The sequence below is a fragment of the Schistocerca americana genome, chromosome 2 (assembly GCF_021461395.2).
Source record: "Schistocerca americana isolate TAMUIC-IGC-003095 chromosome 2, iqSchAmer2.1, whole genome shotgun sequence".
In the NCBI taxonomy this organism is placed as follows: Eukaryota; Metazoa; Arthropoda; class Insecta; order Orthoptera; family Acrididae; genus Schistocerca; species Schistocerca americana.
In genome coordinates, this window is record NC_060120.1 from 452,797,188 (window position 1) to 452,816,485 (window position 19,298).

Genomic DNA, 19,298 nt, shown 5'->3' on the forward strand with positions numbered 1-19,298 from the left:
GAGAAAGTGGCTGCCACAATTTTATTACATCTGAGGAGGGATTACTTTGAAGGGGACAAATGTGGTGTTGTTGAACACAAAGATTCTTTAAGGAAAAAAATGCTGTTACTTTTTAATCACTTTTAGATAAATCAAGTCATTAATCGCATTAAGTTGCAGGGACACAGAATGCAAAATTTTGTTGAAATATACGAGTGTACCCAGTATATAGTGCAAAAGTAAAACAAAAATCTAGCTATCAGCACACAAAACAACATTGTATCATACTAAATTTGAAGTGAGTGTGTGTGTGTGTGTGTGTGTGTGTGTGTGTGTGTGTGTGTGTGCGCGCTCTCTCTCTCTCTCGCTCTCTCTCTCTCTCTCTCTCTCTCTCTCTCTCTCTCTCTCTCTCTTTTTCTTTCTTTCAGTGTATTACATTTACACAGCAGCTTAAAAATAGAACTTTAGTGCTGGAATAAATATGAATGATGGGTCAGATTTCAAATGAGTGATCAAGTAGCTTTAGATCAAGTCAAACTTCTGAAAGTGTTTCAGTATTCATTTCCATTTTGAGTACATACAATGCCTGTTCTTAATGTTAGTGCTAACTGCGAATATAACATGAATCAGTGCACTGTTTATTTTTATTACTGGCAATTCATTTTGATTTCCTACTTGTCAACAGTAACAAATTCATGGATTTTATTATTTGGATGCCACTGATTTTGTATCATCTATTATGGGTAGGAGAATATGAGATGAACATCAACACAAGCAAAATGAGGATAATGGAATGTAGTCGAATTAAGTCTGGTGACGCTGAGGGAATTAGATTAGGAAATGAGACACTTGAAGTAGTAAAGGAGTTTTGCTATTTGGGGAACAAAATAATTGATGCTGATCGAAATAGAGAGAATATAAAATGTGGACTGGCAATGGCAAGGAAAGTGTTTCTGAAGAAGAGAAATTTGTTAACATTGAGTATAGATTTAAATGTCAGGAAGTCATTTCTGAAAGTATTTGTATGGAGTGTAGCCATGTATGGAAGTGAAACATGGATGATAAATAGTTTGGACAAGAAGAGAATAGAAGCTTTCGAAATGTGGTGCTACAGAAGAATGCTGAAGATTAGATGGGTAGATCACATAACTAATGAGGAGGTATTGAATAGAATTGGGGAGGAGTTTGTGGCACAACCTGACAAGAAGAAGGGACCGGTTGGTAGGACATGTTCTGAGGCATCAAGGGATCACAAATTTAGCATTGGAGGGCAGCGTGGAGGGTAAAAATCATAGAGGGAGACCAACAGATGAATACACTAAGCAGATTCAGAAGGATGTAGGCTGCAGTAGGTACTGTGAGATGATGAAGGTTGCACAGGATGGAGTAGCATGGAGAGCTGCATCAAACCAGTCTCTGGACTGAACACGACGACAACAACAACAACAACAACAGCAACAACAACAGTATGATTATGTAAAAGCTTTATGAACCTCATGAGGGTCCATGAAGAAAAACGGGTTGTTAAAATTTTTTACTGGACAGCAGCTGTTAGTGGTAAATCAAGACCTTTCAAATACCTTACAAGCAGTGGGGTACCACTCTTTGAAAATGTCATTTCGTGCTGGCTGGTCTGATGGGTTATTCTGTTGTAATTATACAATTTATTTGTGTCTTAGGTATTTCCCTGTTACAAGTATATCTATTCTAATATGCAAGTGGAGAAATCACCTGACATATGATGTCTCATTACAGTTAAACATCACAAAATCACCTAAGTGACTGGCATAGATTTAATTGACACTATAGATTACACACTGGAAGTGACCTCTGTTCATACACTTCATGAACAGTAAGATAATATTTGACCATGAAAAAGGTAGATAAGCTTAGTGCAGCGAGATTCTGCTAGCTTCTTAGATTCATGTAATTGGTATATACCAACTTTTTGTTGGAAGTGGGGAAAAGTACGATCACTCAGTTTTGTTAATTTAATCTACAAACCTTAAATGATCCCTGCCAACAGCAATGACAGAGCAATGTTACAATAAAGTGTGTGTGGGGCAGGAGGGAGGGAGGAAGAGGAGGAAACGGGAGCAGAGAAGGGGGGGGGGGGGGGGGGGTGAGGGTAATTATACCTGATCATAAGGTGCTCCTGGATCTGCAGAGAAAAGTGACTTAACATATTTGTCTGCCTCCTCAGCGATATCCTTTCTATTTGTGGCTACCAAATAGTCTCTCATACGCCGATTATATGGGAAAATTGAAGTGGTTGCACCAATCTCAGCACCCATGTTACAAATAGTGGCCATACCTGTAACAATGTAATACCTGTAATTAGCATATAAACAAAGTTCTTGAAGAGTTGAGGGAAACACAAACATCCTCGACTTCAATAGAGGAATGAAATTATTTTTCCATCACCAATATTCATCCTACAGTCCAATAACTTGCAAACAAAGATGACTTGAAGGAAGGTGCAGATGAATAATGTAACTATAGTATGTATTAGTGCTGAGTCAATATCACAACTTTGAAGTTGACAGTACTATATGATATAAATGTTTACATCCGTAACATTTACTCGAGTACAATTTTCTTGCCCATGGTTTTCAAAGGAACAAAACTTAATATATAAATCAATAATCAGTGAGCATACGGCATGCAAAACAAAATACCAATGTGGTCAATCAAAGGGAGGATGTTAGATCCAGAAGTGTTGAGATCAGTGTCCAGAAGGCCACTCACAAACTGAACTCTTCTCTACGGGAAGATGCAAAAAATTCTCTCTCTTACTTCAGCTTGAACTGTTTCTCAGTGCTATCAGTTTCCAGCTTGCCACCATATTTATTTACACAATTATTTCCACATTATTAAAGTTCTTATGGTGTGAAACAACATTAAGCGCTGCAAAAGTCAACACAAAAACTGGAAAACCATTACGAAGGGCCATGTTAACAGCAATCACGAGTTATGATGGGTGGCTAAGATGGCAAAACAATAGTTTATTCTCAATGGGCAATAACAATACATGCTTCTGACTGTGGTGACAAATCTAAATTTGTAACGTGAGCAACTACACTTATGTAAGTGTATGCCCATGAAAAGAAACCTTATTTCTGGACAATAACATTGCTTGTTCATGGCATAACTGTGATGATTCATACCTAGCCTAGACAGTGGGCTATACTACAGCACCAACTGCTATCAAAATTTTTTTATTTTGAATTTAATGCATTTATTTGAACAATATAAGTAAATACATAAGTTGTATACACAAAGTCTCAATATGGAGATAAGGATGAAAACATCATATGAACATTGAGCAATTTGTACTTTCCAGCATGCAAAGGTCATCTGGTCAAGAGCTGCAGAACAACAACAACAACAACAACAATAATAATAATAAACAGTTCAGGGAATTGCGTGTGTATAATTCTACCAGGCAGAGGGGACATACAAAAGTCGTTCATGGTGAATCTTCACATCATTAAGAAGTGACAGTTAAGAGTGATTACTGGATACTACACACCATCCTCCCATTGACCACATCATATTTCCCACAATGGTACATGCCAAAATCAGTTCAATATCACGCACAAGTGCAGTACGTAAGTTGGTGTATCCTGCTAATTGACATCTGTCTACAAACACTCAACTTTCACAACTGCTCACAAAGAACTGAACACCGCAGTATTACCTAGCTCAGCAGTCAGTTTTGGCAATCACCTCATTGTCACTGACACTTCTTTCCTCAAATTTAAATATACTACATTCAACCTGATGTTTTCTTGAGCAAAGTCACAAATATCCGACTAGTAGAGAAGCAGCATTGCTCTTAATTACTGATTGTAGCAGATGACACCCCAATTTTTAGCTCCAATTTTTAGATACATTTAGGAGTGTTACCTGCTGCAATATACACACATTACTCACCAGTGCACGAAATTGAGTCCACTCCAGGACCATGGTACTCCACAATAGCACCAGTGCCGCCTTTCACAGTGAGTATTCCAGCAACTTTCAAAATGATATCTTTGGGCGATGTCCATCCCTTCAACTTGCCTGTGAGATTTACTCCAATCACCTGAAAATGTGATACTAATGTATAACTCTAGAGTATACAGGTAGCATATAAAATTACTCAATACCGAACATTTCCATATGAAAAGCCATAGTTAAAGTGCAGACTTTAGTAAGAAAAGTAACAAAGTTTTAATAAGCAAAGTAATTGTAGACAGAGTAAATAAGAAATTTACACATATCTTTCACCATAAACAGCAAAATCAATTCCTTTAGTAACTGCAGCAGCAAGCTATTATTCTCCATAGTATAAGGCTCTAAATGCAATATGCCAAACATTTTCTGTTCACTACTCAACCAGTCCTTTGAGTAATTTCAGAGTTTACTTGTCATGGTTTACTGAACAGTATGTTCAGTGTTCCACTTCTCATTGCATGTTGTGCTGAATACGAAAATCCTGTCTTCTAGCCCGCCTATTACGACATTTATTTTCTAACACCAATTACATTCCTTAAAGGATTTGCAACTGAGATGACCCTGTTTTTCACCATAACAAAAAATGTGCCTCCTAATTACAAGAAAGCACAGGTCACACCCATCTGGTAGAAGGGTAGTAGCAGAAGTGAACAACTGAACTATCATCCAGTATCATGTACCTGTTGTAGAGTCTTAAAATACAGTGATGTATCTCTACAAGAATTCTCTCTTCCATGCCAATAAGTACTGATTTTTACAGCATCTATCATGCAGAACCTGATTTGTACATTTCTCACAGGACATCCTGAAAGCCATCACCCAAGCCCTTATGGTAGATGCAGAATTTCTCTACTTACAAAAAGGATTTGACTCCACATAAAACACTTCCAGATGAAAGTATGATCACATCTGTTATAGCCAAAATCTGTGACTTCAGTGAGGATTTCTTGGTGGGGAGAAAGTAAAATACGAGGTATGACCATAAAATAAGGTCTCCAATTATATTTTCACATAGGAAACACCTTTATTGACAATGTTACATTGATCGAAAGGCTGGACTTACAGCTATTTTTTAATGTTATGACCAATGCAACTGAAGCAATTCAGAGGAGGGCAGCAGTTACCAGTAGGTTTGAACAACACCTAATTGTTATGGAGATGCTTTGGGAACTGAAATGGGGTTTCTTGGAGAGGAGGCAATGTTCTTTTTGAGAAACAATACTGAGAATATTTAGAGAACTGGTATTTAAAGCTGACTGCCAAACTGTTCTACTGCCACCAACATACATTGTGTGTAAGGACCACAAAGATAAAATACGAGAAATTAGGGTTCATACGGAGGCATATAGACAGTTGTTTCCCCCAAACTCTATTTGTTAGTCAAACAGGAAAGGAAACAACAAGTAGTGGTACAGGGTACCTTCCACCACGCGCTGTACAGTAGCTTGTGGGGTATCGATAAAGATGTAGATGTAAATTTACATGTCCTGTGGCATTTTTTGTATACCCTTGCCACAGAACTCTTCTGCCACAGAACTCTTCTGCCACATTGTGTAAGTAGCACTCAACCTCGTTTTTCAGCTCTTCATTGAACTGGAAATTTATTCTACCCACGAGTGATCTCAGCTCCAGAAACATATGAAAATCACTAGGTGCTAAGAAGTCTGCGTTGTAAAGGGGGGAGGAGAGGTCAGAATGTCATGTCCAAATTGGGCCAGGAGATTGATTGTTGCATGCCAATCTTCAAGCATTTCTGTCTTCATTTTTGCAATTATTTTGGCCAAAATCAAAGGGCAACCAGAAGGCTGTTGGTCATGGACGTTTTTAGGCTGTATGTCGATCCTTGAACTCTCTGACTCACTTTCACGTTTTTTATGTCCATACACTGTACATAGATTTTATATAATAGATGATGAATGGCAATGGGGTAGTGCCCAGATCACTGGATGTAACTTACACATGGTGAGAGAATCCAAGGGGAACCCATTGCGAACAGCTGCCCATCAAAACTGAGCATCTCAGTGGGCTCAGATTGGCGAGGGCTTGAAGGGGGAAGGGTTGGGGCACTAGCCAGGCTACATTCCAGTGTTGTCGGATCGCATGTAAAAGTGTTCCTCACAGCTTCAGCATCTCCGAGACCTTATTTTGTGGACACACCTCATATCCTGGACGGAGGAGAAACTGCAGTCACGCCCCAGTAATGCATGTTGGATCATTATTATTCACATTTACATTAATGACCTGGCAGTTAATATTAATAACAATTTCTTACTTTTTCAGATGATGCAGTTACCTATAATGAGGACTTGGAAAAAAAACCCTCTGCAAAAATATTCAGTCATATCTTGACCAGTTTTGAGAGGTAAGAGCTTTAAATGCCAGAAATGTAACGTTGTAAAGACAGTCACCTATGAGTAAAATATCAATGAGTCACAATCAAAATCCGTAAAATCATATCAATACTAGCAGTTGAAAATGGAGGCTCAGATTCCAGCTCCCAACATGTGTTAAGTGCAGTCACAAAGTTTTTGAATGCACAGAACACAGCACCACTCTAAATTCACAGTCAGCTGTTCCTGGTCTATAAGGATAATGTCATGAGAAACACAACAATAGGCCATCAATCATTACAGGCGACCTTATGTGGGGACACATTGTGGAGAACTGTCACATTACAATAATGGGACTTGACAATCTAAACCCACAGATGTGCTGGGTCTTGTATGAAACTGTCAAGGAGTACCTGCTGTACTGGAAATTACATGGCATGTGGGGGTCATAGCTAGAGGCTCCAGAACACAAAATAATGAGCATGGGGGCAGCTCTGACTTTTCTGCAGTGGTACCACGATGACAGTGATGAACTTCTGGATCATTTCATCACAGGCATTGAGACATGGGTTTCACACATTACCCCCAGGAACCAAGCAGTAGTCAATGCATTGGCATCACAGTGGCTTTCCCTGCAAGATGAAGCATGAGAAGTGCTGTGTTCAGTGTTCTGGGACAGACAGATGGGGACTTCTAATCATATTCCTGACCAGACGAGAGAATTACTGCAAAACAATACAGATATGATGGACCATTCAGAACAAACAGCTTGTGATGTTCAGTGCCAATGTTGACTTGCTGCATGATAATGTTGAGCACAGCACAACTCAATAGACAAGAGAGCTATTGCAAATGTTTGGCTGGGAGGTGTTTGATAATCCACCTTACAGTGCAAAGCTAGCTCCCAGTAAGTTCCATCTGATCTGGAACCTCAAGAAACTTCTGTGCGGTGGGAGTCAACATTTTCACACTGATGGAGAGGCAGAGATGTTGACACACAGTGGTTCCAATCCCAGGTGGCAAAGATGACACAGGGATACAAAAGTTCATCCCATATTACGACAAATTTCTGAATTCCAGAGGTGAATATATTGAAAAATAGCTCAACATTACCCGTATCTGTTCTAGTAAGTATTTCAATTAAATTACTTTTTGTCTCTATTCATGACCCCCAGGGAAACTTACTATATGAATATGTCTTAGATAGAAGAGGGAATATGGAACATATGCAAAGAAGGGCAATAGTGATGACCACAGGTTACTTTGAGCCACAGGATAGTCACAGAAATGCTGAAAAATCTCAACTAGCAGATGTTTGAAGTCATGCTGACTATCCTGCAAAAGCCTACAGTCTGTTTTAATTACTTGATAGCTGACACTTCACAGGCTGGACCTGGTTTCCTCCAATCGGAGAGCTCAACATCGCACCTGAACCATTCACAATTGCCAAACTGCCCCAACAAATGCTCAGGTGATTCCCACTGTGACTAATACTGTGGCGCGCACAGCCACACAAACGCAACGGTCGGCTACGGCGACAGAGTTTAGCGGCGCCTGCAACTTAGTGCCGACGCGTTCCGCCAGCCGGCGCTAGAGGCGTTCCCATCAAACATTCAATCAACTGTGAACTACGCCCAGGCATGAGCCTTTTTCCGGCGCGGGTCGTCACACTACGATATCACCATCCACCATTCAGGGATCGCCAACGGCCGCAAATCATCACTCTGGAATCAGCAGAGGAAGACTGTAGCCACCATGTTAAATAGCCGGAAGAAAGGGAAACAGGAGTCTTTCAACCTGCCACGGACTGCCACATTGAAGATACTTCGATGCAACCGGAACGTCTTCGCTGCGCCGGCCATCGACCCCAGACTCTGTGCCCATCTACTTCCTCGGCATCCGCCGGAATGCGTAGAGAGAAAACTCGACAAAGGAACGTAAATTCAGTTCAGTTGCTAATATTTCAATTCAATAAGGTGGCATATTCTTTAGCTTGTTATAAAATTTTGGTAGGAGAAGGAGTTTTCTTTTCCGAAGAAAGTTTATCCTTTTGTAAAATTAAGCGCTGGCCTTGCTCCACCCAAAAAAAATTTTTGTTCGCACATGGGTGTTAATCTGAGGATATAACAACTAGTTTTGTGTGTCAAATGTGTGTATTCCATTACCATCATTGTGCATGTGCTTTGTGTGTGGTTTACCATGTCTGATGAAATCCAAAAGAAAAGGGGCAGACCCAGAATCAAGGATACAAACACACTACAAAAGAAAGTCTGAGAAGGAGCTGCATTTAAAGGACAATCACAACACCTCATGTGTAATGTGCAGGAATACTTTGAGAGGGAGGTGGAAAACAGGGGACCACTCTTAGTGGTTTCCAAAGATGACATGCAAACATCAGCTGTGATTAAGGTTAGTGAACAGACCATACTTCATATTACTAAAGAGAAATATGAGAATGAAAGAAATGAAGCAGGACCCTCTTGTCTTCATATGATGGGCAAGAAAAGACTGCAGAAATGCATAACAAATCTGGATGCTTTCGCCAAAGATACGATCCGGTTGGCCTACATTAGATTACCTTCCTACAACACTGGGGGATGCTGAACTTTTTGAAGGCAGCAGATCATTGTTGTGACTAGTTCTGCAGTCTTGGTTTTAAATATAAATATATTTCAGACTGTAAATCACTGATGGAACAAGAAGACAAAGCCACATAGCGACGCAGATTTTTGCATGAAATTTAATATATTAATTTCAAGGGCATTGTTTGGATTCATGAAACATGGGTGAATGCAGGACATACTGTTACAAAAGGTTGGAGTGGCAACCAAGAAAAAGGTATGACACTTTCCAGTGGAAAAGGTGATAGAGTATCCTTCTGCATACTGGTACCTACCACAGCTTTATTTCCAGTTGTCAACTGCTTTTCAGATCCAAGAAAATATCAGAGTACCTTGAGGAAATCAATCGTGAAACATTTTTAAATTAGATCAAAAATATGTTGTCACCAAGTTTAGAAAATAAGTCAGTAACTATTACTGACAGTGCCCCATACCATTCAATTTTAAAGGATAAGACTTGAACCCTGTTCTTTCGAAGGAAGACACTATTTAATAGTTATGACAACACAGAGTTATTCCAGACGATTCACTAAAATAAGTACACTACTGGCCATTAAAATTGCTACACCACGTAGATATCACACTACAGACGTGAAATCTAACTGACAGGAAGAAGATGCTGTGATATACAAATGATTAGCTTTTCAGAGCATTCACACAAGGTTGGTGCCAGTGGCAACACCTACAACGTGCTGACATGAGGAACGTTTCCAACCAATTTCTCATACACAAACAGCAGTTGACCGGCGTTGCCTGGTGAAACGTTGTTGTGATGCCTCGTGTAAGGAGGTGAAATGCGTACCATCATGTTTCCGACTTTGATAAAGGTCGGATTGTAACCTATCGTGATTGCGGTTTATCGTATCGCAACATTGCTGCTCATGTTGGTCGAGATCCAATGACTGTTAGCAGAATATGGAATCGGTGGGTTCAGGAGGGTAATACGGAACACTGTGCTGGATCCCAACGGCCTCGTATTACTAGCAGTTGAGATGACAGGCATCTCATCCGCACGGCTGTAACGGATCGTGCTGCCACGTCTCGAGCCCTGAGTCAACAGATGGGGACGTTTGCAAGACAACAACCATCTGCACGAACAGTTCGACGACATTTGCAGCAGCATGGACTATCAGCTCTGAGACCATGGCTGCGGTTACCCTTGACGCTGCATCACAGACAGGAGCGCCTGCGATGGTGTACTCAACGACGAACCTGGATGCACGAACGGCAAAACGTCATTTTTTCAGATGAATCGAGGTTCTGTTTACAGCATCATGATGATCGCATCCGTGTTTGGTGACATCGCGGTGGATGCACATTGGAAGTGTGTATTCGTCATCGCCATACTGGCCTATCACCCGGCATGATGGTATGGGGTGCCATTGGTTACACGTCTCGGTCACCTCTTGTTCCCATTGACGGCACTTTGAACAGTGGACGTTACATTTCAGATGTGTTACGACCCGTTTCTCTACCCTTCATTCCATCACTGCAAAACCCTACATTTCAGCAGGATAATGCACGACCGCATGTTGCAGGTCCTGTACGCACCTTTCTGGATACAGAAAATGTTCGGCTGCTGCCTTGGCCAGCACATTCTCCAAATCTCTCACCAACTGAAAACGTCTGGTCAATGGTGGCCGAGCAACTTGCTCGTCACAATACATCAGTCACTACTGATGTACTGTAGTACTGTGGTACTGTGTTGAAGATGCATGGACAGCTGTACCTGTACACACCATTCAAGCTCTGTTTGACTCAATGCCCAGGTGTATCAAGGCCGTTATTACGGCCAGAGGTGGTTGTTCTGGGTAGTGATTTCTCAGGATCTATGCACCCAAATTGGGTGAAAATGTAATCACATGTCAGTTCTAGTACAACATATTTGTCCAATGAATACTCATTTGTCATCTGCATTTCTTCTTTGTGTAGCAATTTTAATGGCCAGTAGTGTACAATTATTAGAATTCATGTCATTTCACTAACCATCTTAGAGTTGACTATAAAGACCTTTTGGAAGTTATGGTATGCAATATTGACAGTTACACTTGTATGATCAAAGTAAAATGTGAAGATTGTCCAGGCAAACAAGCCCTACTTGACATGTTTGAAGAATCCAAGGAAGACAGTTTGATGCCTGAAAATACAAAATACAGACAATGGGTGATAAGACACAACTGAAATATCGACCGTCATAAAGTCACGAGAAGAGGTTTTTGAAGTGTTGGTGGTGAACCTTGAAAATCTGAATATGCATCGTTTTATTGCAAAAGCTCAAAGTAAATTTCTGAAAGACAAAAAGCAAACCTTGGCAGCTGATGAATGCTTAGTTCTTGCTGACTTTTCGGTAAATTATTCCTTTGTCATTCAAGATGAAGTACAAGGGCACTACTGGGTAAACAAACAGGCCACAGTTTATCCATTTGTATTATAATATAAAGATGATGATAAACTAACGAGCCACAGCTTTTGTGTCATTAGTGACTACCTTGAACACAACACAACAGCAGTGCACATTTTTCAAATAAAATTAACAGACTACATTAAACAGCATCACCCTGCCATAACAAAACTGATTTACTTTTCGGATGAGGCAGCAAGTCAATATAAAAAAAAAAATTAACGTCTCCTTTCATAAAGAAGATTTTGGGTCTGATGTAGAATGGCACTTTTCCACTTCATGCCATGGGAAGAACACTTGTGATGGTGTCAGGGGTATAACAAAGTGAGCTGTCACAAAAGCAAGTCTGCAGCGGACCGATGACAATCATATCATAACACCCCAAGAAATGTTTGAATTCTGTAAAAAACATATCAAAGGAATTACCTATGTTTTTGTACAATGTGAGAAAATAGAAAAGTCTATGACAGTGTCTTGAAGGAAAGGTACAACACTTGTCAGAAGATTAAAGGCACTATCTTTTCATTGTTTTGTACCCCATTCACACATCTTACTGAAGTGTAAGATCACATCAACTTTGCCTGATAGTGAACTTCATCAGTGTGGAATACTTGTACAAATAGTTCTTCAAAATAAAGACATAGTGGCTTGTGTTTACGATGAACAGTAGTGGATTGGAGAAGTTGATAATACTGACTGTCAAAACTAAGATGTACATGTTTGTATTTTGTCACCCTCCAGGACCAAGGACATCTTTTAAAAAAATTGAGAAGGATCAAGTTTGGATGCCACTTAAAAATGTACTAATGAAGCTGTCTCCCATGAAATTTACAATCCTGTCTGGGCGAACTTATAATCTAACACCCAAACTGAGTGAACAAATTTCTCAAATGTTCAATGAACGACGTACTGAAAACAAATAACAAGAAAATATAATGTAATTAGTAGGCATATTTTCAATAAAAAAAGTAAGTAATCATAGATATGATTAAATTATATACTGTAACTGATATATTTTGTTCCATAAGCCTAAATATCGCAGATGTTATGAAACGTATTTTGACTTGTGTTTGTAATTTCTTTCCATAACTTCCAATTGAATCTCAAAGCTGAAATTTATACTGAAGTTTGATAACATAAAGGTCTAGTAACTGAAATTTTCAGATTTTTATCTGGTCCCCAACAAAGATATTGCAGGCCACAAAATGAAGAAATAAAAAAAAATCCATTTTTTAAAATGGAGTAATGTTTTATGTGTAAGGTGCTCACCATTGATACTCTATAAAAAGTAACTACTGTATACTACACAGTGTAATAGCAGAAAAACATTAAAGCTGAGAAATTATTCTTTCTTTGGAAAACTACTGTTCAAAAATTGAGTTTTTTTAATTTGTGGCTGATAACTTTGAACTATTAAAATATAAAAGAATACATTCAGCTAAGGAATAATGATGTTAATATGTAGCCCAGAGTGTGTTGAACTAAATGCATTTTATCTGAAAGGCTTACTCATAAAAAATGTAGATGCTTGCAAATAGGAGAAAATGCATGCGGCCCGGAACAAATTGGCCGCCATTTCAAAATAATAAACAATAAATTTTTTTAAAAAATATTTTTGTGACTACTAAACATTGGGGAATTCACCGAACAAATATAAAATTTTTCTGAGATGGTCAAGCAACCAGTGCTGGACCACTTGGTACGTATTGGCTCTATAGCAAGTAGCAATCTATCCTTTCCATAGCTTTGTGCCTAAAGAGAAAGCTTTTTTTTAAAGAAAGCCACCTTTTTACTACATCATATTCACAGATAACAAGAAAGGAACATATATATTTCTGAAACTTACCTTTGGACATTTGAGTTCCCATGGAATATTTGCCATAACATCAACAGCATCAGCTCCACCAACTCCAATACACAGACAACCAAGTCCTCCACCATTTGGTGTGTGAGAATCAGTGCCAATCATTAGCAGTCCTGGGAATGCATAATTCTCAAGAATAATCTGCAACAAAATGTAATTAAATGTCACAAGAGTCTTGAAAATTTCCCAGTAATCGCCTACAGTATGTAACAGCACATATATTTGCCATGACCTAGAAGTCTGATACAACTACCAGAAATTAGGCAGATATACTTCTGTTAAAAAAAGCTTAGTGAATGCTCTGTCAGTTGATGTGAAATATATAGTGGCCCAACAGTAAAAATCATGGAAATGTGCAAACAACTTAACTGTTTAACGTTTCCCAATCTGTATTTGAGCAATGTGCCACTTGCCCACCATTTTTAATAAAGTATGGAGGAAGATCATCTCAAAAACAAAATGACAAATTTACTGAATGAACATAAGAATGAATAGTAAAAACTATAAAATCCCTCACTTTTGAGATCTTGAAGCAAAATATACATCAGCTATTTAACACATCTGTAATCTTTTCCACTTAACAGACAGGGAACTTTGATTTCCAGAATTATAATCCTGTTTTGTGGGCAATTACTCTGTGGAGGACAAAAATGAAAAGATGCTAAAGCTAATGTTACGTTTTGTGCTGCTGTAAGATAATGACAAATTTTTTGGTATACGATATGTAGCAACACGAAAATTTTATTTAGAAGATAATGCGACAAACAATGCAAAATCAGCAGTTTTTAACAAAGTAATACGAAGTACATGATTCTTAGCAACATAAGATGAAGTAGCTGGTTTTAATGAAATGTTGCAGAAAACGGCATTTTTCCCTGTTGCCACATAAAAAAAACATCATACACCTGGGGATGTCAGTGCCAATTGTAGCACATAACCTCGTTTAATGCAATAGTTCATTTCTTACACTAAGAAATGAGACCAGAGGTATTTTGTATCCACTCATTGCCAACCTTAGGGATTAAACAATATCTTGTGCAATAGCATTGTGGTAGCCATGGTTGAATGCTTTGTTTCATTATTGCTAATCCAGATTTCTCAAGCAATACCACTGTTGAACATGTAAATACATTACACAATTTAAATTTTGATTACACAAAATTTCATTTCAGCATTTGTCATAAGGGTAAGAGCATGACGAACTCTGCACCTGACAGTGTGAGCACAGCTCTTAATGCAAACTGACTTCCAAAAATATTATTTAATGCCACTAGAACAGTTTTGGTATTGTTTCGAAAGACATTGCAAGAGTTTCTGCATTAAAAAAAAAAAAAAAAAACCGACCGTACAACTATTTACTGAGTTGCAATTCATCTCGTTACACATTTTTCAGCCATGTAGCTGTTCACCAAATATGTTCAAGTGTATTGATGTTTCCTCAACAATTCTCATGAAATCTCATTTGAGAAATTCTGTGTCTATTCATTGTACCCTGTGTGCTAAAGTACTTCCCAAGTGAAAATGCCATAGCGTGCAATGACTGCTGAAGACAGTGCATGGGTATGAAACCGAATGGTTTTATGCATGCAATAAATCAGCTCCATTTTCTTTATTCACTTTTATTTTTGCAAGTACTGCAACAGCAGAATTTCATGTGAGCATAAAGACACTATTTTGTAACGTGTGCAGAGTGAAAAACATAGGGGCAACAAAATGAAGCAGCCCAGTTTGCCAGTGAAGTGGCAGTCATCAATTAGTAGCGGCTCTGAAGAGGAAAAGCAACTGGGTATCTGGCCCAAAAGACTGTGGAAACATTTTTGAAGGCCAACATTACACTCAACAAACTGGAAAACGAAGATTTTCAGCAATGGATGAACAAATCATTGATGGTGAGCGGCACTTTGTTAGCAGTAAAAATGTAGTTTGACCTCCACGCTTAAAACTTGATATTCAATAAAATTATGTATTTTGCTGTAGTACAGTACCAAAATAGGTAACTAGTAGAATAATTATTCCACTTTAGGCACAGGCAACATTTAACATGTAAAAATAATAAGAGAGACTATTGTTCCTCAATACAATACCAAACAATGCTATCGTGGAGCAGCTAGCAGGTAAAAATGTCATTGAGCTGTCTCCACACTGCATTTGCAACATGATTTGCAACATTTTTGGGAACATGTTTTCTGCCACTATTTTGTGGCCAATGTTCACAATATGTTCTAAATGTCTTTCAAAACATGGAAACAGCTATCCATAGCAGTGTCAGCATGAATCAAAGGAAACAATATTCCTGGACAGCCGCAGCATATCACCACTGAACAGCACTAACATATGTCTATACTTTGTGTTGTTTTTGTGTGCAACTACACACACAAGGACATCTTTATAAGACGCCAGCTGGGTGGGCAATTTCACAATCTCGGTGTTCTGCCTAGATGCAGCAGAGTACAAACAGGACTCTCACAGATCTTGCATTCCCAGTACAAATGGGGACAATCATGTGTGATCTGTGGTAACACAAAGGAGAGAATACACAGAGTGAGTTCTGCACTGGATGCAGACTGGCATCACACTAAGTTGCAAGTTTCCAAATGTTTCAGTCATATTTTGTCACTGTATCAACCAAAAATTGAGTAGTCACTATTATGTTCAAAGTCAAGATAGGTAGCCTGTGTTAGCCATTGCCAAATCATGTTAACATTAAAACCATGTTATGTTCTGTTTATTTTTGTCTAAAGAAATTGGATACAATAAATGTTGAATTTGGAACAATTGTCCAGTTGTTAATGCACTTACAAAAATTCAGACAAATGGCTGAATTCTATTTCTCGCAGCTAAGTACATTTTTTAATACTTTTCTTAATTGTACATTAACAAACTCAAAGCTTCAACTCCCAGTGACGTAAATTGGCAACTTTTCTGATTAAACTCATCCCTAGATTTTCAAAGTATATTCTTCGGTACCAATAATAATTATCTTTTTTTATTTTGCAATTTCTGAATTGTGAATGTCACACTTGGCTGTCCAGCCTTGCAGTTTCTCAATGAGATCCATGAGCCAAAAGAAACTAGAGACTCCGTGGGCAAAGAGGTACAAAAATTATGCTTGCTTGTCTTTCTTAGTATTTTATACTGCACGGTTAATATTCATTCATAGTTATTTCCTGTGGTACACTTTCTTTTAGGCTTAAAAAAAAATTTGCAAACTTGTCAGGAATGCATCTGTTTCAATTAGAAGCTGTCTGTGGCACGTTCTGGAGTTCAGTAAAATTTGATGCAGTGTCATCTCATCTCCACATACCAGGTATCATCTCACGTGGTGATAAATCATATGAACTGAAGCTTCCTTGTGGGGTACATTGGTTCCTTGCTTCAGCAAGTCACTTTAATAAATTATGACACACACAGATGTAAATATGACAATTTCTGCCTTCTCATGTAGCAACACAGGTTTTGAGAAGACATGAAAAACTGAAGCCATAATACCAACTGTGTATTCTGCAACCATTCTAGTCCTATACAATCAGTAGTTAAAAATTCATTCCTTTGAACCTTGGACATACATTCGTGGGATAGTTTTGTGTTTTCCTGTATGATGCAGAAACATATGGTAGGGCCAGTCAGCTAGTGGCAAGTTCAGTAGTTTTTTGTGAATATGTTCACACTCGTGGTTGCATTCTTCAATACACCTCTGCTTGAAATTCTTGCATGGCAGCCAATATCTGGGTATGAAAAGTTGTAGCTGACATCAACAACAGTAAGCAGACCAATGCTAAATGAACATTTTTAATTGTAAAATTTATTTCCACAAGCAACAAGATGCTGTAGGATTACATATTTCCATCCATTGCGCCCATGCAAGGGGGAGAAATGAAGTACCTGTGAGAACAGACATGCCATTTAACACCAATCTTTTTCAGTCCAAAATAAAGCTGACTTCAGGTTTTGGAAAGTTATATAGTGGGAAGAGGTGGTGATAAAAAAGCTGCTCGATGTTCTACGTCACCTTCCAGGGAAAAATTAAAATAAGGTGAGAAGCAATATAGCTGCAATGTAGCTTTCAACTTGCTTACAAAAGCATTGCAGAATCAGAAAAATAAGGATACTGGAAATGTTGCACCTACAGCCAATATGTGGCATGGATGTTGAGAAAATTGCCATAAATACAGTGCTGAATGATGTTTCAGGCAGAGTTAGCTTCCTGCAAGATTATAGAATAAGTATGTGTTGTCGTGTAGAGTGCATCAACAGAGGGTGTTGATTCCCCAGTCATATTTGCTAGCAACACAGTCAAGGAAGACTTGCTTTTTGGTGTGTTTGTAGTTCTTGGAAGGGAAAAAAAATAGAAATTTGATAAAGTGTTCTTACACAAAGTTTTACATTTAGTTATCTTTACATAATCCCACAGGACTTCCAACAGTGATCTACAAACTTCATGTACTATATGAGACATGGCTTGCTTCAAAGTGTGAAATAAATACATAAGGCTTTGAATGAACCTCCTGTTGCCAAGAAAATGAAGAGTAACAGCAAGTCTTTGGTTGACTGGAACTGCTCCCTGAAATGTAAGTCTTTTTTAATACACGATGCTACCATATTTACCAGAATTTCAAAGTCTGTGGATGACATCCAAGTGAGGTTACAAAAAAAAAAAATCGGACTTTTCTCCCTTATTCAGTTCCTATAGCAAGTTATTCCTGCAAGTTGCTCTGCAGTAGTTCATCCAACAATGATAGCTTGTTCTTTCATTTGCATGAACCTTCAAGTACTAATAGTGCAGTGCTGCATATCAACACAGTTTCCTCATACCTAGACACAATGTAGCAGGTAATATATATTCCACACAAGAAACAGCATTACACACTATGTGAATACACTATGGGAAATGATTGCTGCCAGTGTGGACAGTGACCTTAACAAGGAACAAAGTTTCAAACTTGTTGCAGAACACCATTGGAAACATGCTTGCAACAAAGACATATATCCAATAGCAACGCATACAGGGCTATTACAAATGATTGAAGCGATTTCATAAATTCACTGTAGTTCCATTGATTGACATATGGTCACGACACACTACAGATACGTAGAAAAACTCAAAGTTTTGTTCGGCTGAAGCCGCACTTCAGGTTTCTGCCGCCAGCGCGCTCGAGAGCGCAGCGAGACAAAATGGCGACAGGAGCCGAGAAAGCGTATGTCGTGCTTGAAATGTACTCACATCAGTCAGTCATAACAGTGCAATGACACTTCAGGACGAAGTTCAACAAAGATCCACCAACTGCTAACTCCATTCGACGATGGTATGCGCAGTTTAAAGCTTCTGAATGCCTCTGTAAGGGGAAATCAACGGGTCGGCCTGCAGTGAGCGAAAAAACGGTTGAACGCGTGCGGGCAAGTTTCACGTGTAGCCCGCGGAAGTCGTCGAATAAAGCAAGCAGGGAGCTAAACGTACCACAGCGGACGGTTTGGAAAATCTTACGGAAAAGGCTAAAGCAGAAGCCATACCGTTAACAATTGCTACAAGCCCTGACACCCGATGACAAAGTCAAACGCTTTGAATTTTCGGCGCGGTTGCAACAGCTCATGGAAGAGGATGCGTTCAGTGCGAAACTTGTTTTCAGTGATGAAGTAACATTTTTTCTTAATGGTGAAGTGAACAGACACAATGTGCGAATCTGGGCGGTAGAGAATCCTCACACATTCGTGCAGCAAATTCGCAATTCACCAAAAGTTAACGTGTTTTGTGCAATCTCACGGTTTTTCTTCTGCGAAAAAAAAACGTTACAGGACACGTGTATCTGGACATGCTGGAAAATTGGCTCACGCCACAACCCGAGACCGACAGCGCCGACTTCATCTTTCAACAGGATGGTAGTCCACCGCACTTCCATCATGATGTTCGGCATTTCTTAAACAGGAGATTGGAAAACTGATGGATCGGTCGTGGTGGAGATCATGATCAGCAATTCATGTCATGGCCTCCACGCTCTCCCAACTTAACCATTCTTAGGGATACCAAGATAGTTAAAGAATACACCAGTGACTTCAATAACATGCCTATCTTCTTAGAGGCTTCAGAATATCCCATTTTGCATGAACTT

General features: G+C 39.0%; 1 protein-coding gene across 1 annotated transcript in view; it reads right to left on the reverse strand.

Annotated features, from left to right (window-relative positions):
• Positions 1–19,298, reverse strand: part of LOC124596628 (probable aconitate hydratase, mitochondrial) — a 120,172-nt gene that overhangs the window by 53,491 nt on the left and 47,383 nt on the right. Inside the window, exons 5-7 of the mRNA XM_047135857.1 lie at positions 13,177–13,335; positions 3,916–4,066; positions 2,118–2,293 (exon numbers count right to left, since the gene is read on the reverse strand). Coding sequence (XP_046991813.1) covers positions 2,118–2,293; positions 3,916–4,066; positions 13,177–13,335 — 486 coding nt within the window. The remainder of the gene's footprint in view (positions 1–2,117; positions 2,294–3,915; positions 4,067–13,176; positions 13,336–19,298) is intronic.